At 47.1% G+C, this 21,706-nt stretch overlaps 1 protein-coding gene and 17 non-coding genes across 18 annotated transcripts; all 18 read right to left on the bottom strand.

Moving 5' to 3' along the window:
- Window positions 1-211: 211 nt before the first annotated feature.
- On the bottom strand, window positions 212-284 carry Trnaf-gaa (transfer RNA phenylalanine (anticodon GAA)). The gene has a single exon. It is a non-coding gene; the product is annotated as a tRNA-Phe (tRNA).
- Window positions 285-538: 254 nt separating this feature from the next.
- Window positions 539-611, bottom strand: Trnaf-gaa (transfer RNA phenylalanine (anticodon GAA)). The gene has a single exon. It is a non-coding gene; the product is annotated as a tRNA-Phe (tRNA).
- Window positions 612-1,760: 1,149 nt separating this feature from the next.
- On the bottom strand, window positions 1,761-1,831 carry Trnal-aag (transfer RNA leucine (anticodon AAG)). Its single transcript has one exon. It is a non-coding gene; the product is annotated as a tRNA-Leu (tRNA).
- A 253-nt stretch (window positions 1,832-2,084) lies between these two features.
- On the bottom strand, window positions 2,085-2,157 carry Trnaf-gaa (transfer RNA phenylalanine (anticodon GAA)). Its single transcript has one exon. It is a non-coding gene; the product is annotated as a tRNA-Phe (tRNA).
- Window positions 2,158-2,410: 253 nt separating this feature from the next.
- Trnaf-gaa (transfer RNA phenylalanine (anticodon GAA)) lies at window positions 2,411-2,483 on the bottom strand. Its single transcript has one exon. It is a non-coding gene; the product is annotated as a tRNA-Phe (tRNA).
- A 5,312-nt stretch (window positions 2,484-7,795) lies between these two features.
- Window positions 7,796-7,868, bottom strand: Trnaf-gaa (transfer RNA phenylalanine (anticodon GAA)). The gene has a single exon. It is a non-coding gene; the product is annotated as a tRNA-Phe (tRNA).
- Window positions 7,869-8,122: 254 nt separating this feature from the next.
- Trnaf-gaa (transfer RNA phenylalanine (anticodon GAA)) lies at window positions 8,123-8,195 on the bottom strand. The gene has a single exon. It is a non-coding gene; the product is annotated as a tRNA-Phe (tRNA).
- A 253-nt stretch (window positions 8,196-8,448) lies between these two features.
- On the bottom strand, window positions 8,449-8,521 carry Trnaf-gaa (transfer RNA phenylalanine (anticodon GAA)). Its single transcript has one exon. It is a non-coding gene; the product is annotated as a tRNA-Phe (tRNA).
- Window positions 8,522-8,779: 258 nt separating this feature from the next.
- Window positions 8,780-8,852, bottom strand: Trnaf-gaa (transfer RNA phenylalanine (anticodon GAA)). The gene has a single exon. It is a non-coding gene; the product is annotated as a tRNA-Phe (tRNA).
- A 3,973-nt stretch (window positions 8,853-12,825) lies between these two features.
- Window positions 12,826-14,075, bottom strand: LOC119386955 (uncharacterized). Its single transcript, XM_037654281.2, has one exon. The coding sequence runs from the start codon at window positions 14,035-14,037 to the stop codon at window positions 12,826-12,828; it is 1,212 nt and encodes a 403-aa protein (XP_037510209.1). The 5' UTR covers window positions 14,038-14,075.
- A 276-nt stretch (window positions 14,076-14,351) lies between these two features.
- On the bottom strand, window positions 14,352-14,424 carry Trnaf-gaa (transfer RNA phenylalanine (anticodon GAA)). Its single transcript has one exon. It is a non-coding gene; the product is annotated as a tRNA-Phe (tRNA).
- A 5,118-nt stretch (window positions 14,425-19,542) lies between these two features.
- Trnas-gga (transfer RNA serine (anticodon GGA)) lies at window positions 19,543-19,615 on the bottom strand. Its single transcript has one exon. It is a non-coding gene; the product is annotated as a tRNA-Ser (tRNA).
- A 255-nt stretch (window positions 19,616-19,870) lies between these two features.
- Window positions 19,871-19,943, bottom strand: Trnaf-gaa (transfer RNA phenylalanine (anticodon GAA)). Its single transcript has one exon. It is a non-coding gene; the product is annotated as a tRNA-Phe (tRNA).
- Window positions 19,944-20,196: 253 nt separating this feature from the next.
- On the bottom strand, window positions 20,197-20,268 carry Trnaf-gaa (transfer RNA phenylalanine (anticodon GAA)). Its single transcript has one exon. It is a non-coding gene; the product is annotated as a tRNA-Phe (tRNA).
- Window positions 20,269-20,522: 254 nt separating this feature from the next.
- Trnaf-gaa (transfer RNA phenylalanine (anticodon GAA)) lies at window positions 20,523-20,595 on the bottom strand. Its single transcript has one exon. It is a non-coding gene; the product is annotated as a tRNA-Phe (tRNA).
- A 253-nt stretch (window positions 20,596-20,848) lies between these two features.
- On the bottom strand, window positions 20,849-20,921 carry Trnaf-gaa (transfer RNA phenylalanine (anticodon GAA)). The gene has a single exon. It is a non-coding gene; the product is annotated as a tRNA-Phe (tRNA).
- A 254-nt stretch (window positions 20,922-21,175) lies between these two features.
- Trnaf-gaa (transfer RNA phenylalanine (anticodon GAA)) lies at window positions 21,176-21,248 on the bottom strand. Its single transcript has one exon. It is a non-coding gene; the product is annotated as a tRNA-Phe (tRNA).
- Window positions 21,249-21,501: 253 nt separating this feature from the next.
- Window positions 21,502-21,574, bottom strand: Trnaf-gaa (transfer RNA phenylalanine (anticodon GAA)). Its single transcript has one exon. It is a non-coding gene; the product is annotated as a tRNA-Phe (tRNA).
- Between the last annotated feature and the right edge of the window lie 132 nt (window positions 21,575-21,706).

Raw genomic sequence — 21,706 nt, 5'->3', positions numbered from 1 at the left:
TCGCGGTTCTACAACACAACAGCAATCTGTTGAAGTATTGGACGCTGCTTTATCTCAACATTTTAGTACATAAGGTGCTTGTGCGATTCACTCTTGGATAACAGCCTATTACTGACGACAGATATAACGTACAACAAATTTTTCTTGAGAGCATGAATCTAAGCGATTTTTGCATGAACTATGCCATAAAAAACAAAAAGAAAGTTGCGTATGCCGAAACCCGGGATCGAACCAGGGACCTTTAGATCTTCAGTCTAACACTCTCCCAACTGATCTATTTCGGCAGAACGAACGCACGGGTAAAGCGGAACAGCGCCATTGTTGAGGTTTGGAGGGGGCGTTCTCGTAATCTATTGAAGTACTGGACGTTGCTTTAAATTAACATTTTAGTACTTGAGATATGCGCAGGCGGGTCAATCTTTAATAACAGCTTATCACTGACGATACTTATAAGGTACGACAAATGTTTCTTCAGAGCATGAATCTAAGCGATTTTTGCATGAACTATGCCGTAAAAAAACAAAAAGAAAGTTGCGTATGCCGAAACCCGGGATCGAACCAGGGACCTTTAGATCTTCAGTCTAACGCTCTCCCAACTGAGCTATTTCGGCGTTTTTTTGTTTTTTTTATTTAAAACCTTTTCGTAGCGATACAGACATTGGACAGCACAGACACCATCGGCCCCAGCCGAAAAATCAACATGTGCAATCCGCGATTGTATCTTGTTGATGAATTATGTTAATAGTATTTCATTGTAGCCAATTGTTCAAAGGCAGGTAACCACTCTGGTGGTTCACTAAGAGATTTGTACACTTCTCGAATAAAGAGAACATTTTCTTTAAAGTATTCACTAGCAGGCCTTATATCTACATCTACATTTCGCACAGCCATTCGTGTTTTCCACACGCTGTGCATACAAAGTAGCATCACCATGTCGTAGGGCACACCTGTTTCTTCAAATGGTAAAAACCGGATACCGAATGGTGTTAGTGGGAACTCTTTTTTAAAAGTCCTTTGTAGAATATCCCAAAGGAAGACGGAGTCCCAGCAATCCAAGAAAATATGCTCAATGGTTTCAGGTTTTTTGCAAATGTAGCAGTTTACACCCCAAGGTAGAAATATTCCCTTCTCTTTTAGCCATGGCTTGACAGGAAGCGTGCCCGTGTGTAGCATAAAGAAAAACGTCTTTGTGGTAGCCCTCACTGGCATTCTTCTAACCCGTTTTAAAACATTCTTTTCATTCCCGAGTACATATATCGCCCGGTATTTTGGAACAGGACACATAACATGCACCAAATCTCTGTACAATCGCTTTTTGGTGACAGCGCTCAAATATTCTAACGAAAAGTGCGCTCTCAGGAACCGATAAGCACTTATTATCTCGTACCAAAACCCTTTCACTGACACTTTTGGTGCTGGGCTTGACGTAACTAGAAAATCTGGCATTGCGTCACTCAGTTTCGTCTGGATGACACATCGCAAGAAACCATAAGAGAGCTATTTCGGCAGAACGAACCCACGGGTAAAGCGGAACAGCGCCATTGTTGAGGTTTGGAGGGGGCGTTCTCGTAATCTATTGAAGTACTGGACGTTGCTTTAACTTAACATTTTAGTACTTGAGATATGCGCGGGCGGTTCAATCTTTAATAACAGCTTATCATTGACGATACTTATAAGGTACGACAAATGTTTCTTCAGAGCATGAATCTAAGCGATTTTTGCATGAACTATGCCGTAAAAAACAGAAAGAAAGTTGCGTATGCCGAAACCCGGGATCGAACCAGGGACCTTTAGATCTTGTCTAACGCTCTCTCAACTGATCTATTTCGGCAGAACGAACGCACGGGTAAAGCGGAACAGCGCCATTGTTGAGGTTTGGAGGGGGCGTTCTCGTAATCTATTGAAGTACTGGACGTTGTTTTAACTTAACATTTTAGTACTTGAGATATGCGCGGGCGGTTCGATCTTTAATAACAGCTTATCATTGACGATACTTATAAGGTACGACAAATGTTTCTTCAGAGCATGAATCTAAGCGATTTTTGCATGAACTATGCCGTAAAAAACAAAAAGAAAGTTGCGTATGCCGAAACCCGGGATCGAACCAGGGACCTTCAGATCTTCAGTCTAACGCTCTCCCAACTGAGCTATTTCGGCAGAACGAACGCACGGGTAAAGCGGAACAGCGCCATTGTTGAGGTTTGGAGGGGGCGTTCTCGTAATCTATTGAAGTACTGGACGTTGCTTTAACTTAACATTTTAGTACTTGAGATATGCGCGGGCGGTTCAATCTTTAATAACAGCTTATCATTGACGATACTTATAAGGTACGACAAATGTTTCTTCAGAGCATGAATCTAAGCGATTTTTGCATGAACTATGCCGTAAAAAACAAAAAGAAAGTTGCGTATGCCGAAACCCGGGATCGAACCAGGGACCTTTAGATCTTCAGTCTAACGCTCTCCCAACTGAGCTATTTCGGCGTTTTTTTTTCTTTATTGCCTGCATGCATTACAAAGGAGTACATATGTACATGCTAAAACATGTCAACCACACTTTGGCTAACATTACATTATTAAAATCTCTTAAATTTCACTAAATCATCAAGAATCGCCACCCACACGGGTGGTTCACTCTGCGCACGATATATTTCCCGAATATACGCAATACTTTCGATGAAGTTGACTCTCATCGAACGGGCATCCACATCAACATGTCTAACTGCCATTCTCGTTTTCCACAGACTGTGGAGGCCAAGGAGCATAAACATATCGTACGGAACTCCCCCCGCACTATCTGCTGGTAAAAAGCGAATTCCCAAAGGCGTAATCGGTAGTTCTTTTTTAAGAGTCCGCTTTAAGACGTCCCAGTGGAAGATTGCATCCCAGCAGTCGATGAAAGCATGTTCGATGGTTTCTGGTTTGTTGCAAAGTAAGCAGTTTACAGTCCACGGAACATCTATGCCTTTTTCATCCAGCCATGTTTTTACGGGTAGCGTGTTTGTATGTAGCTTGAAGAAAAACGTTTTTTGAGAAGGTCTAATTAGCATCTTTTTAACCCGTTTCAATACATCGTCTCCGTGGCCTCCTCAGTTTACAGATCTGTACAAAGGTATCGGCAACATTGAATCAACTAAATCTCTGTACAGTGTTTTTCTTGTCACAGAACACAAATACTCCATTGAAAAGCGAGTGTATAAAAAAGGGAAAGAATCAACCACTTCACGCAAATAGCCAGTGACGCTTCCTCCCGCCATATCTGCGGAAGTTACAAAAAAATGCGGCAGTGCTTTCCCCAATCGAACTTGAATCACTGTGCGCAGAAAATCGTTTCTCTGCTCACGCAAAAAAAGAAACCGAGACAATTTGTGTGATAAAGAAATGTGACAGACCTAGCCCACCACTGCGGACGGAACGAAACAAATTGGTTCTGCTTGCCCTCTCCCAACTTGAAGCCCATATGAATACGGCAAAAACACGGTGCATTTTTTTGCACATTTGAACGACACATAGATAGGATTTGCAAGACGTACCACACTTTCGCCATTAAGAAAATATTACACACGGTAGCGCGTCCAAACATTGATAAATCGCGCCCCTGCCAAGCCTTTGTTTTTTCCCTCATTCTCTCTGCCTCGTCACACCAATACTGCGTACTGTCCTTATAGTGCTCGAGGGGCACACCCAAGTACTTAGCCGGCGTTGTTGACCACCGGACGTTTGCAAAATGAGCCGGTGTATTGTCCCAGTGACCGTGCCAAATCCCGAGGCTCTTCTCCCAATTTATCTGAGCTCCAGATTGCTCACAGTATGTCTTTACGAGGCTTACAGCTTCAAGAACGCTGTCGCGATCCTCGCAGAAAACGGCGTTGTCGTCGGCGTATGCCAGAATTTTAACTTCAGCACGTTGTAATTTGAAACCTCGGATGTTTTCATTGCGCATCACTGCTAAACAAAAGGGCTCGAGATATAGCGCGAAAAGCAATGGGCTTAGAGGACACCCTTGTCTGAGGGAAGACATCACTGAAAGCTTTGCGCTGAGAGACTTGTTAATTATAATCTGTGTACTACATTGGTCATAGGCCATTCTCACGCCACCTAAAATTATTTTTCCAACATTCACGTACTCTAAAATAAGAAAAAGAACATCGTGGGACACACGGTCAAAGGCTTTCGCCAGATCAAGCTGCAACAAAGCAACGCGTCCAGCGAAAGCATCGCAACACTCTAGAACACTTCGTGATACGTGTGTGTTTGTAGCAATCGTGCGACCTTTAATGCCGCAAGTTTGGTGCGGGCCGACTAGTTCAGTTACGACTGCTTGAAGTCTCTTTGCCAACACCTTCATGAAAATCTTGTAATCGGTATTTGTAAGGCTGATTGGCCTGTAACCACCCACCGATAAGAGCGTCTTGTGGTCATCTGTTTTAGGTATTAAAACCATATGCGCACTCCTGAAAGACGGCGGCACCCGTTGCTTTTCGTATGCCTCCGCGTATACATGCTGCAATACTTTAGCAAGCCAAGGTGCAAATGCCTTGTAGAAAGCAGCTCCTAATCCATCGGGACCTGGCGACTTGCCTGCAGGAAGTTCTTCGATTGCGCGTTCTATTTCCCGCGCGCTTATCGGTTCCTCCGGCGTATGCCAGTATTTTAACTTCAGCACGTTGTAATTTGAAACCTCGGATGTTTTCATTGCGCATCACTGCTAAACAAAAGGGCTCGTAGCTTTGACCTCGTCATCGACACGTGGCATGAAATTTAAAAACCGTGCTTCATATTCATCTCTCGCATGGATTGGGACCCCGAACAATTGGCGTTAAAGTTCTATGAAGGCCTGTTCTATCATATTCTTGTCGGAAGTAACACCATCACGATAAGTAATCTGTCCTATCTCATTTTTTCTCGCATACCGCTTTTCATCAGCAAGAGCGCGTTTGTTCGGCGTTCCATCAGCCCATAGTCTTTCCGCACGTGCCCTAATAACCGCTGCTCTATATTTTTCTCTGTCAATGGCTTCCATCTCGCTTTTTATTTTTCTAATTTCTTCGCGATACTTTCCCGGCTGCGCACTATCCATTGAAATAAGGAGATTGAGTTCCTTCTGGAGCTCGTTTTCTTTCATTTTTTCATTATAGCGTCTAGTGGTGCCTATCTCAATCGCAGCCATCTTCACGTGGACCTTAAAGTCTTCCATGCTTCCGCGTAATGTAAAAACTTATTTCTTAACAAGTTTCTAATCTTGCTGGTAACATTATTCACAAACTTGTCATCATCCAGATGTTTTTCGTTAAACTTCCACATCGCCCAATCAAACCGCAGTTTTTTGTACTTGGTGCCCAGTGTAAACCATACTATGCTATGGTCGCTAAAAGACACCTGCTGTACAACATAGCTATCGCAAAAAGGCACTAGATCTAACGATATATAGGCTCTGTCGAGTCTTGCCTGGCTATCTCGCTGATAGTGCGTAAATCGCGGCTGCAATGTACTGGCCATAAGGCGACCTACATCTTCTAGGTTGTAATCGCTTATTAAAGTGTTTAAAAACACTGCACTCTTGTCACGAGCGGTAGTACGTTTAGCGCGATCCTCTGCACAGCACACACAGTTAAAATCACCCAGAAAAATGATCTGTCTGTCGCATTGAAGGTACCCCCCGTTCGACATTCGTGAAGAAAACTTCCCTTTCGTTTATGTCATTTGGCGCATACAAACAGATAAGCCTCCATTGTGATCCGCTAAAATGAAAGTCGAGGACTATCAGTCGTCCGTTCTCGTTCACAGTGACGGCCTCTTCACTTATACCTATGCCTCTTCGAACCAAGACAGCGCAGCCGCCAGACGTGCCGACAGCGTGACAGACGCATACGTTGTAATATGTTTTAAAGGGCATTACCTTTTTGTTTGTTTGCTCCTCACTTTCAACTTTCGTCGCTTGTATGGCGATAGTATCAAGGTCCTTTTCAACGCATAGACGGCTCAGCTGGTACTGCCTCCGCCTTGCTGCGAGGCCGCGCACATTAATAGTAGCAACTCTAATTCCCCTCTCCAAATTCATTGCTAATACTTGAAAGAATTAAACACAACACATAATACATAATCACACGTAGCACCGTTAACTCTACTCATAGTTATGTCAACAAGTGTTCATTACGGCCAGAGCAGCTGGTTTTCTAAACAAGTGCAGTCCACAGCGTACCTTTCTCGAGGAGCCGCTGTTCACGCCATTCCTTCGGTATTGGTTAGCACTCGAGGGCGCGCCCGAGTGCTTTCGCAGGAACAGGTCTCTCAGTCTACTTAGGTGCCGTTTCCGCCATTCTCTTGTCCGGCGGGATATTCGGCGTGGGCCGTATTGACAACCGGCGCATTCCCTCCGACTTTTGCGGTGGTTCCTTGCTTGTTCATTGCGTCGGTCTTCGTGCCGTCGTTCGTTGACTCCTCTCGCGTCCTTTTCCCTATCGAGCCTCCAGCCTTGGTAACGTCCATAGGTTCACTGCCAGCTGATTCCGAGGCGTCCGGCGCTGTCTTCGTCGCGGTGTCCTTTTTTTGGACGTCGATGGTCGGGTCCTTGTTCACATATCTTGAAGATGTTCCTGGCCCACGCGCTGCTCCGGCCGTTTGTCCCTGCGGTTTCGCCGATTCCGTCGCAGAGGCTTTCGCCTCCTTGACGCTTGCGGCTGAGGTTTCCTCAGCTTCCACTTCATCCATAAGAAGTTCAGCGTTTTCGTCTGCGGCCGTTGGCACTGCCACGTTTGCGTACGTCCTCACGCACTGCGACTCTTCATGGCCGTGGCGGCGACAACGTGTGCAGCGCGGGACGCGGCACTCGCGCCGGATGTGTCCTGTGTTGCGGCACCGAAGGCAGAGTGGTGCTCTTCCAGGAATAACTACTAGGGCTTCCTCACCTGCTATGCGTAGCAGATGGGGTACGTCATCCACCCCCAGGCCCTTCCTCGGCACCAGGGTGACCAGTCGAGTCGAAGAGCCTTTATCCTGAAGGCCGAGCACACGCCACTTTTCCCTCGCCACGTCGGTGACTCGGCCGTAGGGTGCCAGGGCTTCACGAATGTCATCATCCGGCACGGTATGCAGCATCCAATGTAGCTTCAGGTGCAGTGCTTGATTGCCGGGGTCAATGATGATGCACCGGCTGTCCTTCACATTCACTTCTTTCACCCGTAACAATTCTTTCCCTGCGTCACAGCTTCTGAACGTTACGGCCCAAACGTGACTCATTCGATACGCCCCCCAGGGCAACAAGGTCCGTCAGCAATTTCATGCTTGACAGCATATCACGGAAATGTTCCACCCTGTATGACCTTGCACGTACGTCGGCGTGTAAAAATAACGTATTAATAACGAGTCGCCCTGTCGGTAGTTGAGGCAGAAGTACCTGGTAATCCGGATCCTCGTTGGCAAAAAACCTTGAACCGCGGCCCTGCTGGGCCGCTGAAGCCGCTCCTACGGAGCTCATGTCAGACACGTCCGCACCCTACAGGGCCCGAAGTAGAATTGGTAGAATCCCTGAGCTATTTCGGCAGAAGGAACGCACCGGTAAAGCGGAACAGCGCCATTGTTGAGGTTTGGAGGGGGCGTTCTCGTAATCTATTGAAGTACTGGACGTTGCTTTATCTTAGCATTTTAGTACATGCGATACGTTCGGGCGGTTCAATCTGTAATATCAACTTATCATTGACGATACATATAAGGTACCACAAATGTTTCTTCAGAGCATGAATCTAAGCGATTTTTGTATGAACTATGCCGTAAAAAAACGAAACGAAAGTTGCGTATGCCGAAACCCGGGATCGAACCAGGGACCTTTAGATCTTCAGTCTAACGCTCTCCCAACTGAGTTATTTCGGCAGAACGAACGCAACGGTAAAGCGGAACAGCGCCATTGTTGAGGTTTGGAGGGGGCGTTCTCGTAATCTATTAAGTACTGGACGTTGCTTTATCTTAGCATTTTAGTACATGTGATATGCTCGGGCGGTTCAATCTGTAATAACAACTTATCATTGAGGATACATATAAGGTACCACAAATGTTTCTTCAGAGCATGAATCTAAGCGATTTTTGTATGAACTATGCCGTAAAAAAAACGAAACGAAAGTTGCGTATGCCGAAACCCGGGATCGAACCAGGGACCTTTAGATCTTCAGTCTAACGCTCTCCCAACTGAGCTATTTCGGCAGAACGAACGCAACGGTAAAGCGGAACAGCGCCATTGTTGAGGTTTGGAGGGGGCGTTCTCGTAATCTATTAAGTACTGGACGTTGCTTTATCTTAACATTTTAGTACATGTGATATGCTCGGGCGGTTCAATCTGTAATAACAACTTATCATTGAGGATACATATAAGGTACCACAAATGTTTCTTCAGAGCATGAATCTAAGCGATTTTTGTATGAACTATGCCGTAAAAAAACGAAACGAAAGTTGCGTATGCCGAAACCCGGGATCGAACCAGGGACCTTTAGATCTTCAGTCTAACGCTCTCCCGACTGAGCTAATTCGGCAGAACGAACGCACCGGTAAAGCGGAACAGCGCCATTGTTGAGGTTTGGAGGGGGCGTTCTCGTAATTCATTGAAGTACTGGACGTTGTTTTACCTTAGCATTTTAGTACATGTGATACGTTCGGGCGGTTCAATCTGTAATAACAACTTATAATTGAGGATACATATAAGGTACCACAAATGTTTCTTCAGAGCATGAATCTAAGCTATTTTTGTATGTATGAACTATACCGTAAAAAAACAAAAAGAAAGTTGCTCATGCCGAAACCCGGGATCGAACCAGGGACCTTTAGATCTTCAGTCTAACGCTCTCCCAACTGAGCTATTTCGGCAGAACGAACGCACCGGTAAAGCGGAACAGCGCCATTGTTGAGGTTTGGAGGGGGCGTTCTCGTAATCTATTGAAGTACTGGACGTTGTTTTACCTTAGCATTTTAGTACATGTGATGCGTTCGGGCGGTTCAATCTGTAATATCAACTTATCATTGACGATACACATAAGGTACCACAAATGTTTCTTCAGAGCATGAATCTAAGCGATTTTTGTATGAACTATGCCGTAAAAAAAACGAAACGAAAGTTGCTCATGCCGAAACCCGGGATCGAACCAGGGACCTTTAGATCTTCAGTCTAACGCTCTCCCAACTGAGCTATTTCTTTTTTTTTTCTTTATTGCCTGCTTTGACATACACAACGGAACACAAACACAATCAGAGTTCAAACGTAAGAATACATATTACATAAGTGGGTAAAGTGGGCATGGATAAAACGATCAGCCAAACTATGGCTGACATGTGGTGGCTAAAATCGTTTCATATACATGAGTGGCTCGATCCTCGATACCTATTCAGGTACCGGCTCCGAAGATTTGTGTGCTTCCAGGAACCTGCCCACTGATTCACGGAAATACTCCTGTGCCGACCTTGCATCTACATCGACATGACGTGCGGCCATGCAGGCCTTCCATATGCAGTGCAATCCCATGAGAATAACTGCGTCAAAGGGGACGCCGTCTTGATTTTCCACAGATAGGAAACGGATTCCTCGCGGGTCTAGGGGAAAGTCTTTTTTCAGCGTTCTTTGCAGTATGTCCCAAAAGAACACGCCTTCCCAGCATTCTAAAAAGACATGCTCAATGGTCTCAGGCTTTCTACATATAAAGCAGTGCACACCCCAAGGTACATACATTCCCTTTTCCTTTATCCATGTTTTAACCTCTAGTGTCCCGGTGTGCAACGTGAAGAAAAAGGACTTGGCTCCTGGAGCAACATACATTCGTTTTACACGCTTCAGAACATCGCTTCCTGGATTGGCACTGTACATGGCGCGATACAGAGGCACAGGAAGAAGTACATCGACGAGGTCCTTGTACAACTTCCTTCGTTTCACTTCCGACAAATATTCACAAGAAAATCGAGCACGCAAGAATTTATAAGCCGCTACAACTTCCTTCAGGAAACCGAAAACCCCTCCTGCTATAAATTCGGTGGATACAACAAAATCAGGCACAAGTTTACTTAGTCTAAGCTGTAGTACAGTACGTAAAAAGGGGTCCTTCACATCACGTAGGAAACAGAACCGGTTCACTACTTGCCTCAGGAATAAATGCGACAGGCTGAGGCCTCCATCACGTACACGTCGGAACAGGTTGGTACGGCTTGTCCTCTCCCAAACCGACCCCCAAACAAAAACAGCCAGAATTCTGTGCAACTTCTGTACGTTAGTGCGAGAGCAGTGCAAAACGCTTAGCACATACCACAATTTCGTAACAAAAAAGACATTGCACACAGTGCTGCGGGCAAACATAGACAATTCTGACCCTTTTGTCTTCTCCGCCCTTGCGCGCATTTCCAAAACTTGGTTCTGCCAGTAGGGTTCACTGTCGCGATAAAACTCTAAAGGGACGCCTAGGTATCTCGTGGGTGTGGAAACCCATTGCATGTTGGCAAACGTGTTGGGTGTCACTGGCCAAGCTCCATGCCAGATTCCGAGGCTCTTGCCCCAGTTAACAGCGCTGCCGCTAGTAGCACAAAAACGCTTCACAATTTCCACGGTATTCGTGACACTGGCGTGGTCCCCGCAAAACACTGCTATGTCATCCGCGTATGCGAGTAGTTTTACCTCAACTTGCTGTATTTTAAAGCCATTTATACAGCTAGCTCTTATTACACTGAGGCACAAGGGCTCGATATATAAAGCGAAAAGTAGCGGTGAGAGGGGGCAACCCTGTCGCACCGACCGCTGCACTTCGATAAGCTCTCCCACGGACTTGTTGATTATTAGCCTCGTCGTGCAGCACCTGTACGCCATTGCGACTCCCTCCGTGATAACGGATCCCACGTTTATATATTCCAGAATCGCAAACAGTATTTCGTGCGGTACGCGATCGAACGCTTTCTCTAGATCGAGCTGGAGCATTGCGACTTGTTTGCCTAATACGTCACAGCACTCCAGTATGCTTCTCGCCGTGTGAATGTTAGTGAAAATGGACCGGTCCTTTATACCGCACGTCTGGTGCGGCCCAACTATATCCTTAATAACCGCTTGTAGTCTTTTTGCCAAAACTTTCATGTATACCTTGTAGTCGACATTCGCTAAGCTGATAGGGCGATATGCCGTTACCTGCCTTAACGTGTCACGATCGTCTGTTTTTGGGATCAGAACTGTGTGCGTGGACAGGAATGAAGGCGGTAATCGCTTACGTTCATATGCATCTTCTAAAACATTAGCTAGTATAGGGGCTACTTCGTACTTGAACGCCTTGTAAAAGTCAGCTCCTAGCCCATCGGGCCCAGGAGATTTCCCCGGTTTCAAGTCATCAATAGCCATCGCTATTTCCTCGGCCGTAATCGGGCGCTCTAAAGTCTCTTTTGAACTGTTATCAATCTTTGGCATTGAAGGCATGAATTCTGTCTTGAAACTTTCCGCGTCAACCGGGCTACAGGCAAACAACTGTTTGTAGTGCATCGTGAACACGTGTTCGATGTCTGTCTGTTCATTCAAGATAACACCGTCTTGTTCTACTTCGTAAATTACGTTCCTGCGGGCCCACTTCCTTTCCTTTGCGAGGGCTCTTTTAGTTGGTGCCTCACCTGTTATCATTGCATCTACTCTAGCTTGGATCAGCGCCCCGCGATAGCGTTCGATATCCGTCCGCTCAAGCTTCTGCTTGAGCGCACAGATATCGTCCCTGAACGTCCCAGGAGCTAGGCTTTCTTCATATGTAAGCATTTGCAAGCTTTTCCGCAGGTCTGCCTCGTATTTATTCTTCTCGTGCTTTATAGCGCTGGATCGTTCCAGTGCCTTCATTTTCGTTTTTTGTTTGAAAGTTTCCCATTGTTCGCCTACTGTTGTGTCTGCTCGGTTCTTAATCTCTTCAAGCGAGGCTAACACTTTTTCGCAGAAAACCTCATCGTCTAAAATCTTCGCATTGAGCTTCCACAATTCCCATGCCAACTTATTTCTACTTTCCGCTTTGCTTTTAATATCAAACGAGACTAGGCAGTGGTCACTAAATGAAACAGACTGCACTCGGTACTCGTGCGCAAGCGTTATCAATTCGCCCGGAACGTACACTCTGTCAAGCCGGGCGTGGCTGGATGCTTGAAAATGCGTGAAGCGCACATTTCGGCCGCTATCCAAGCATTCCGCCACGTCCTCGAGCCCATATTCATCAATTATTTTGCGAAGCTCAGCCGTGCTGGCGTCTCCATATGCTGTACCACTCGATTTATCGCGTGCTGCCAGTACACAGTTAAAGTCTCCCATAAGCACCAGATTCCCTTCAATATTGCAATAGTTTCTAATACTCTCGAAGAACTGTCTTCTTTCATCGAGTGCGTTAGGAGCATAAAGGCATATCACTCGCCAGTCTACTGAACCAAAAACAATGTCACAGACGACCATGCGTCCTGCCGAGTCTGACCTCACAGCCTTCACTTCAAGGCCTGGATGTTGGCGCACAAAAAGGACACACCCCGCGGATCTCCCAACGGCGTGACTAACAGCCGCGTAGTACCTTGACGTGAAAGGAAGCACCATACTCTTGGTCTCGACGTCACCTTCAATTTTCGTTTCTTGTACGGCAATGATATCTAAATCTTGTTCCATCGTCAGTCTATACAACTGCAATTGCCTTCTCCTAGCTGCAAGCCCTCTAACATTGATTGTGGCGAAGCGCAAGGGTTTATCAGGCAGTGCCATTGCAATAATATAGTATAATAGAGACCCAGAGTATGGGGCTTACCCTTGACGACAGATTACCGTGGGGCCCGATACCTAGAACGGGGCTTCCTAAGCTTACTGCTATGTAACCGGCGGCGCTGGGGGCGGCGTCGATGGTGTCGACGCCGTCAGCCTCCGGTCTTGTGGGATGGTCGGCCTTGGCCGCAACGTTGCCCGACGCTGGGGGGCTGCTTTTGGTGGTGGCTCTCCGGCGCTGATCAGGTCCGTAGAAGAACCCTCTCCCTCGACGCCTTCGTGTGGTCGCTTATTAGTCGCGGCGCCTTCCTTAGAAATGTCCATTGCCTCCTCCGCTTCCTTCTTGCCACCCACCACTGGCGCTTTGCTCTTCTCATCCCTGACCAGTGCTGCTTCTGAGGCTTCATCTGTAACCGGTAGTGCGCCTTCGCCTTTGAAGTTCGCCGGCCCCGCTCGAACTTTCTCGCCTGAGATTTGTTCAGCCGGTGCACTGTCCGTCGTAGCGCTTTCTGTCTCAGCACTCGCTGCTGCTTCCGAATCGGCTTCATCCATTAGCAGCTCCGAGTTGTCGTCACTCCCCACGGGCCCCGCGACACTGGCGTAGGTACGCACGCATTCTGTCTCGGTGTGGCCAAAGCGACGACACAGCGTGCAGCGCGGCACCTTACAGTCCCGGCGAATGTGCCCTGTGCACTGACAACGAAGGCATAGTGGTGCCCTTCCCGGCACTACCACAAGGGCAAGCTCACCAGCAATCCTTATCTGATGGGGTATATCCTCTGGCTTGACTCCTGCCTTCAGGTTCATTGTCACGGTACGTGTCGTTGAGGCCTTGTCAGACACGCCGCTAACCTTCCAGCGTTCCTTGACTATATCCGTCACTCTTCCGTAGTTCAGCAAGGCCGCCCGTACGTCGTCGTCGGGAACGGTAGGCAGGAGCCAGTGCAACTTCAACCGCAGTTCCTTCTTCGACGGGTCAATGAGGACGCAACGCTGGCCCTCCACTTTCACGTCGGCTTTTTCGAGCAGCCTCTTCGCGCCTTCCGCACACTTGAACGTGACTGCCCATACGTGATTCATTTGATACGCCCCCAAGGACGAAACCTCGGGGAGCAATTTCAAATCACTCAGCGTATCCCTGAAGTCTTCTACACGATAGGGCCGGGCCCTCACATCCCCATGCATGAAAACCGTATTCAAAACTAAACTTCCTGATGGCAGACTAGGCAAAACAACGCGATACTCGTTATCCGAGGCAGCAGACACCCTGTTTCCGCGGCCAGAAACGGCCGCTGATACCGCTCCGACAGAGCCCATTCCAAATGCGTCCGCTCGCTATCGCGGCCGGAAGTGGAATCCCAACTGAGCTATTTCGGCAGAACGAACGCAACGGTAAAGCGGAACAGCGCCATTGTTGAGGTTTGGAGGGGGCGTTCTCGTAATCTACTGAAGTACTGGACGTTGCTTTATCTTAGCATTTTAGTACATGTGATATGCTCGGGCGGTTAAATCTGTAATATCAACTTATCATTGACGATACATATAAGGTACCACAAATGTTTCTTCAGAGCATGAATCTAAGCGATTTTTGTATGAACTATGCCGTAAAAAAACGAAACGAAAGTTGCGTATGCCGAAACCCGGGATCGAACCAGGGACCTTTAGATCTTCAGTCTAACGCTCTCCCAACTGAGCTATTTCGGCTTTTTTTTTTCTTTATTGCCTGTAATCAGCAGTACATGAGAGCATCAACATAAACAACATATGTACACAACTAAGTGGAATGCTTATCCATTACAAATAATGAACTGCCACCTGTCAAATCGGAACAGGCGTTGTTTAGAATTCCTTAAGATTGGCCAGGGGTTCTACTCTGGCCAGCCATGGTGGCGGACACTCTTGTGCAGCCATCACATCAAGAAAACGAGTTATTTGTTCTCGAAAATACACATGGACTGGTCTTCTATAGGGATCACAATAGAAGCCGGCCATGCGTGAGCGCCATATACAGTAGAGGCCAGTTACCATTATCTGATCGAAAGGTGTTCCGTCCTCATCTCCTATCGGCAAATATCTGATGCCGTGGGGGTCAAGTGGAAATTCTTTCTTTACTGTTCGCTGTAAAATGTCCCAAAAATACACTCCCTCCCAGCAGTGTAAGAATACGTGGTCTATTGTCTCAGGTTGTTTGCATATGATACATTGCGATCCCCATGGCATGTAAAAGCCCCTTTCTTCTAAAAAGGTTGCAACTGAAAGTGTACCTGTGTGCAGTTTGAAAAAGAAACTTTTGATACCTGGCGACATCTGCATTCTTTTGACACGTTTGAGAACATTCTGACCTGGACCTCGACTGTATATCGCCCTGTACAGCGGCGGGGGAAAAAGGCTGTCCAATACATCATTGCGCAGCTTTTTCCTTGTGACCGTAAACAGGTATTCTTTCGAATAACGTACAGCAAGGAAACGAACACTGAATACAATTTCTCGGTAAAAACCGAACACTGCCGCCGGCACACTTTGAGAACATACAATTAATTCTGGCAACAAATGCGCGAGCCTAACTTTACAGACTGTTTGCAGAAATGGGTCCTCGTTGTCGCGGAAGAATAGGAACCGTCCAACCAGTTGCCTCACAAACAGGTGGGCCAGCCCTAACCCTCCATCTTTCACCCTTCTGAACAAATTGTTGCGACTACATCTCTCCCATCCGGAACCCCACACAAACACGGCAAACACTCTGTGCAATTTCTGCACATTCACCCTATTACAGAAAATGAATTGCATAACATACCATAGCCTAGCAACGAAAAACAAGTTGCAGATAGTAGCCCTGGCAAATACTGAAAAGTGCTTAGCTTTCCAAGCTTCAGCCTTCTCTTTAGCAGTTCTATGCTCGTCCTGCCAGTATTCGTCACTTTGTTTGTAAGCTTGAAGCGGTGCGCCTAAGTACCTTGCTGGCACTGTCGACCACTTGACATTGGCAAATATAGCAGGGGTTTCAGGCCATTCCCCATGCCAAATACCGAGGCACTTGCTCCAGTTCACTCTACTGCCAGTGATTTCACCGAAGTTTTTAACAACATTTATCGTTTGCAAAACACTCTGCTTGTCTTTACAACACACGGCTACGTCATCAGCATAGGCCAGGAGTTTGACTTCTGTCGCTTGCATTGTAAATCCTTGAATACATTTGTTCTCAATCACTGCCAAACACAGACACTCTAGATAAATACAGAACAAAAGTGGGCTGTCTGGGCAGCCCTGACGCACAGAACGTTGTATGCTGATGGGGGCCCCCAGTGACTTGTTAATTATGAGCTTAGTGGTGCTGTTCCGGTACGCCATGGCTATCCCGTCAGCAATTATGGACCCGACGTTTATATGCTCAAGAATGGCTCTTAGAATAATATGAGCAACACAATCAAAGGCCTTCTCCAAATCAAGTTGGAGAATTGCGACTCGCTCCCTCAACGCGTCACAGCATTCCAGAATCGATCTCATTATGTGTATGTTGGTGTTGATGGTACGTCCTTTGATGCCGCATGTTTGGTGCCTGCCTACGATGGTTTTCATTACTGATTGTAACCTGTCTGCGATTATCTTCATGAATATTTTGTAATCGTTGTTCGTAAGCGATATTGGTCTGTACGACATAACATGTTTCAGTTTCGCAGGCTGATCTGACTTGGGGATGAGCACGGTGTGCGCTTCCCCGAAAGAATAAGGCAGTGCGTTTACTTCATACGCTTTGTTAAACACGTCCGCGAGCAAGGGCGCTAACGCTGACTTAAACTGTTTATAAAAGGCAGCACTTAGGCCGTCTGGACCAGGCGACTTTCCTATTTTTAAGTTGTCGATTGCTTTTTCAACTTCGTGGACTGATATCGGTGCCTCTAGCCTGTTCTTCGTATCATCGTTGATTGCGGCATACGTCCCAAAAAGGCAGATCTAAAAGCGTCTACGTCAACAGTTCTCGATGCATAAAGTTGTTGGAAGTGCTCGAAAAACGCATCTGCTATACCGTCACAGTCAGTTATTTCGTGACAATCTATTTCTATTGCGTCTATATGGTTGCACCGCGCATGCGACTTTTCCAGCCCGAGCGCGCGTTTAGTTGGCGCCTCATCTGCTGTCAGTGCCTCGGCCCTAGCGCGAATAATCGCTCCCCGATATCGCTCTTCATCGCAGAGCTCCAATTTCGCTTTAATGCTGCGCAAGTCATCTTTGTAAACGCCCGGTTGGCTGCTTTCTAAAGCCGTTAATTTTTCCAATACCGTCCTTAGTTCTTTCTCTTTAGCTCTTTCTTCCTGCCTTATTTTACATGATCGTTCGATGGCGGTTAACTTAACTCGCTGTTTGAAATGTTCCCACCTTTCAGCGATTTGCACCTTGTTGTTATTTTCTACTTCTTTCAAGTGTTCCTGCACGTTGCTTAGAAAAAGCTCGTCCTTTAACAATTTGGAATTCATTTTCCACATCTCCCACGTGAAGGTGTTGCGTTTTCTTTTGTGTCCGATACATGTCTTTACCAAACAATGATCTGTAAATGAAAGAGGCGTCACTGCGTAGCTGCGGCACAGGGGTATCACGTCTAGAGACATGTACATCCTGTCCAGACGAGCGTGACTATTGCCCTGGAAGTGCGTGTATTGAACATCGCGTGTTCCGACTAGGCATTCAGCCACGTCGTCTAAGTCACACACTGCCAATATTCATTGAGTGCATGGCAGCTTTTATCATTTGTTCGCCTGCCTGTTCTGCCTCGATCTCTGAGTACACAGTTAAAATCCCCTTGAATAATAACTTTTCTCTGCATGCAGATGTGCGTTTTTAGGGAGGAAAAAAACTGAGTGCGTTCATCACAACTGTTCGGTGCATATACACACAAAACTCGCCACATAACATCACAAACAGTAAAGTCAATGTACACTAGTCTGCCCGAAGGACACGAATAATAATTTTCGATAGATAGCCCGGGCATTTTCTTCATAAATAAAATAACGCCCGCTGATGTTCCTTTAGCGTGGCTCACTACCGCGTAGTACATCGACGTAAACCTTAGCAACATGCCCCGGGTCTCCTCCTCCCCTTCGACCTTTGTCTCCTGCACGGCTAAAACATCGAGGTCTTGGTCCACCATCATCCTGTACACTTGACTTTGTTTACGCTTGGCGGCCAGACCTCTCACGTTTAGCGTGCCTAAGCTAAGCGTCGGGTAGGTTGCCATTGCTAGAACGGGACAGAGAAAGAGAGGCCCGGAGCTCGGTGCTCACCACCACGTCTAGCCTGTGGCTAGACGTCTCCGGGACCATCCGTTGGTCTGGCGTGGTCCGTGGTCTGTTGTGGCTTGTCGCCGCCCTTTCTATCTCGCGGGATGTTTGGACGGGGCCTGATGCTGGTCCTTCTCGTCACAGTTGTCTTTGCAGGCCGCCCGTCGGCGTGGCTCTCAGTAGTTTTCTCTTCGGTAGTGTCCAACGGTCTTTTGGAAGAAGCGTGGCCACTTGTATCCATATCGTCGCTGCTCTGGGACGGGTTCCCTCCCTCTGGTCCGTGCGTGGCATCGTCGACTAAAGGGCGGTTTTCCCTTTCTTCTGCATGACTCAGTGTCGCCCGGTCTTTCTTTTCGGAGGTTACAGGTTCACCTTCCGCACCTCCCTCTGTCTTCGACGTCTCCGCCACGTCGCTGGCGGTCTCCTGGACCCCAGCCCCCTTTGCGGCGTCCTCGGCTTCAGCAGCATCCATCCTCAACTCCATGTGTATTTCACTCGCTGGTGGCCCCACGGCTGCGGCGTAGGTGCGTACGCACTGGTCTTCAGAGTGCCCAAAGATTCGGCATCGCGAACATCGCGGCAACTTGCACTCGCGCCGGACGTGGCCGTCTCCCTTGCACCGTAGGCACTGCATAGGCCGTCCCGGAGCCACAACAAGGGCCAGTTCACCTGCAACTCGGATTTGGTGTGGCAGGTCGTCGACTTTCAATCCGCTCTTCAGTTTCAAGAGTACCGTCCGTGACGTCGAATCCTTGTCACCGACGCCTCTGACGCGCCAACGTTCTCGCGTCACTTCAATGACTTTGCCGAAGGCTGCCAGCGCTGTCTTTACATCTTCGTCCGCCACCCAATACAGGAGCCAATGAAGGCGGAGACGTACCTGCTGGTCTTGAGGGTCGACGACGACGCAGCGACGCCCCTTCACGTTGAGCTCCTTGAATGCCAGCAATTTCTTTACCGCGTCGTCGCTCGAAAAGGTGACCGCCCACACGTGGTTGGTCTGATATGCCCCAAGGGCCACGACCTCCGGCAACAATCCAGTCGCGTCGAGCGCGTCGCGGAAATCTTCGACCCTGTAGGGCCTTGCTCGCACGTCGCCATGCAAAAACACAGTGTTCTTTACGACATGTCCCTTCGGCAAAGGTGGCGAAATAAACTGATAATTCGCTTCCTCGTTATCATCGATAAGCCTGTTACCGCGGCTTGGTGCCGCAAAACCTGCTCCGTCGGAGCCCATCATTCACCCGTCCGAACAGCTCGGCTGCCGGAAGTAGAATAACTGAGCTATTTCGGCAGAACGAACGCACCGGTAAAGCGGAACAGCGCCATTGTTGAGGTTTGGAGAGGCGTTCTCGTAATCTATTGAAGTACTGGACGTTGTTTTACCTTAGCATTTTAGTACATGTGATACGTTCGGCGGTTCAATCTGTAATAACAACTTATCATTGAGGATACATATAGGGTACCACAAATGTTTCTTCAGAGCATGAATCTAAGCTATTTTTGTATGTATGAACTATACCGTAAAAAACAAAAAGAAAGTTGCTCATGCCGAAACCCTGGATCGAACCAGGGCACTTTAGATCTCCAGTCTAACGCTCTCCCAACTGAGCTATTTCGGCAGAATGAACGCACCGGTAAAGCGGAACAGCGCCATTGTTGAGGTTTGGAGGGGGCGTTCTCGTAATCTATTGAAGTACTGGACGTTGTTTTACCTTAGCATTTTAGTACATGTGATACGTTCGGGCGGTTCAATCTGTAATATCAACTTATCATTGACGATACACATAAGGTACCACAAATGTTTCTTCAGAGCATGAATCTAAGCGATTTTTGTATGAACTATGCCGTAAAAAAAACGAAACGAAAGTTGCTCATGCCGAAACCCGGGATCGAACCAGGGACCTTTAGATCTTCAGTCTAACGCTCTCCCAACTGAGCTATTTCGGCAGAACGAACGCAACGGTAAAGCGGAACAGCGCCATTGTTGAGGTTTGGAGGGGCGTTCTCGTAATCTATTGAAGTACTGGACGTTGCTTTATCTTAGCATTTTAGTACATGTGATATGCTCGGGCGGTTAAATCTGTAATATCAACTTATCATTGACGATACATATAAGGTACCACAAATGTTTCTTCAGAGCATGAATCTAAGCGATTTTTGTATGAACTATGCCGTAAAAAAACGAAACGAAAGTTGCGTATGCCGAAACCCGGGATCGAACAGGGACCTTTAGATCTTCAGTCTAACGCTCTCCCAACTGAGCTATTTCGGCAGAACGAACGCACCGGTAAAGCGGAACAGCGCCATTGTTGAGGTTTGGAGGGGGCGTTCTCGTAATTCATTGAAGTACTGGACGTTGCTTTATCTTAGCATTTTAGTACATGTGATACGTTCGGGCGGTTCAATCTGTAATATCAACTTATCATTGACGATACATATAAGGTACCACAAATGTTTCTTCAGAGCATGAATCTAAGCGATTTTTGCATGAACTATGCCGTAAAAAAACGAAACGAAAGTTGCGTATGCCGAAACCCGGGATCGAACCAGGGACCTTTAGATCTTCAGTCCAACGCTCTCCCAACTGAGCTATTTCGGCAGAACGAACGCAACGCTAAAGCGGAACAGCGCCATCGTTGAGGTTTGGAGGGGGCGTTCTCGTAATCTATTGAAGTACTGGACGTTGCTTTATCTTAGCATTTTAGTACATGCGATACGTTCGGGCGGTTCAATCTGTAATATCAACTTATCATTGACGATACATATAAGGTACCACAAATGTTTCTTCAGAGCATGAATCTAAGCGATTTTGTATGAACTATGCCGTAAAAAAACGAAACGAAAGTTGCGTATGCCGAAACCCGGGATCGAACCAGGGACCTTTAGATCTTCAGTCTAACGCTCTCCCAACTGAGCTATTTCGGCAGAACGAACGCAACGGTAAAGCGGAACAGCGCCATTGTTGAGGTTTGGAGGGGGCGTTCTCATAATCTATTAAGTACTGGACGTTGCTTTATCTTAGCATTTTAGTACATGTGATATGCTCGGGCGGTTCAATCTGTAATAACAACTTATCATTGAGGATACATATAAGGTACCACAAATGTTTCTTCAGAGCATGAATCTAAGCGATTTTTGTATGAACTATGCCGTAAAAAAACGAAACGAAAGTTTGCGTATGACGAAACCCGGGATCGAACCAGGGACCTTTAGATCTTCAGTCTAACGCTCTCCCAACTGAGCTATTTCGGCAGAACGAACGCAACGCTAAAGCGGAACAGTGCCATCGTTTAGGTTTGGAGGGGGCGTTCTCGTAATCTATTAAGTACTGGACGTTGCTTTATCTTAACATTTTAGTACATGTGATATGCTCGGGCGGTTCAATCTGTAATAACAACTTATCATTGAGGATACATATAAGGTACCACAAATGTTTCTTCAGAGCATGAATCTAAGCGATTTTTGTATGAACTATGCCGTAAAAAAACGAAACGAAAGTTGCGTATGCCGAAACCCGGGATCGAACCAGGGACCTTTAGATCTTCAGTCCAACGCTCTCCCAACTGAGCTATTTCGGCAGAACGAACGCAACGCTAAAGCGGAACAGCGCCATCGTTGAGGTTTGGAGGGGGCGTTCTCGTAATCTATTGAAGTACTGGACGTTGCTTTATCTTAGCATTTTAGTACATGCGATACGTTCGGGCGGTTCA

Source organism: Rhipicephalus sanguineus, chromosome 1, assembly GCF_013339695.2.
Source record: "Rhipicephalus sanguineus isolate Rsan-2018 chromosome 1, BIME_Rsan_1.4, whole genome shotgun sequence".
Lineage (NCBI taxonomy): Eukaryota > Metazoa > Arthropoda > Arachnida > Ixodida > Ixodidae > Rhipicephalus > Rhipicephalus sanguineus.
This window is presented reverse-complemented; position numbering and strand designations above follow the sequence as displayed.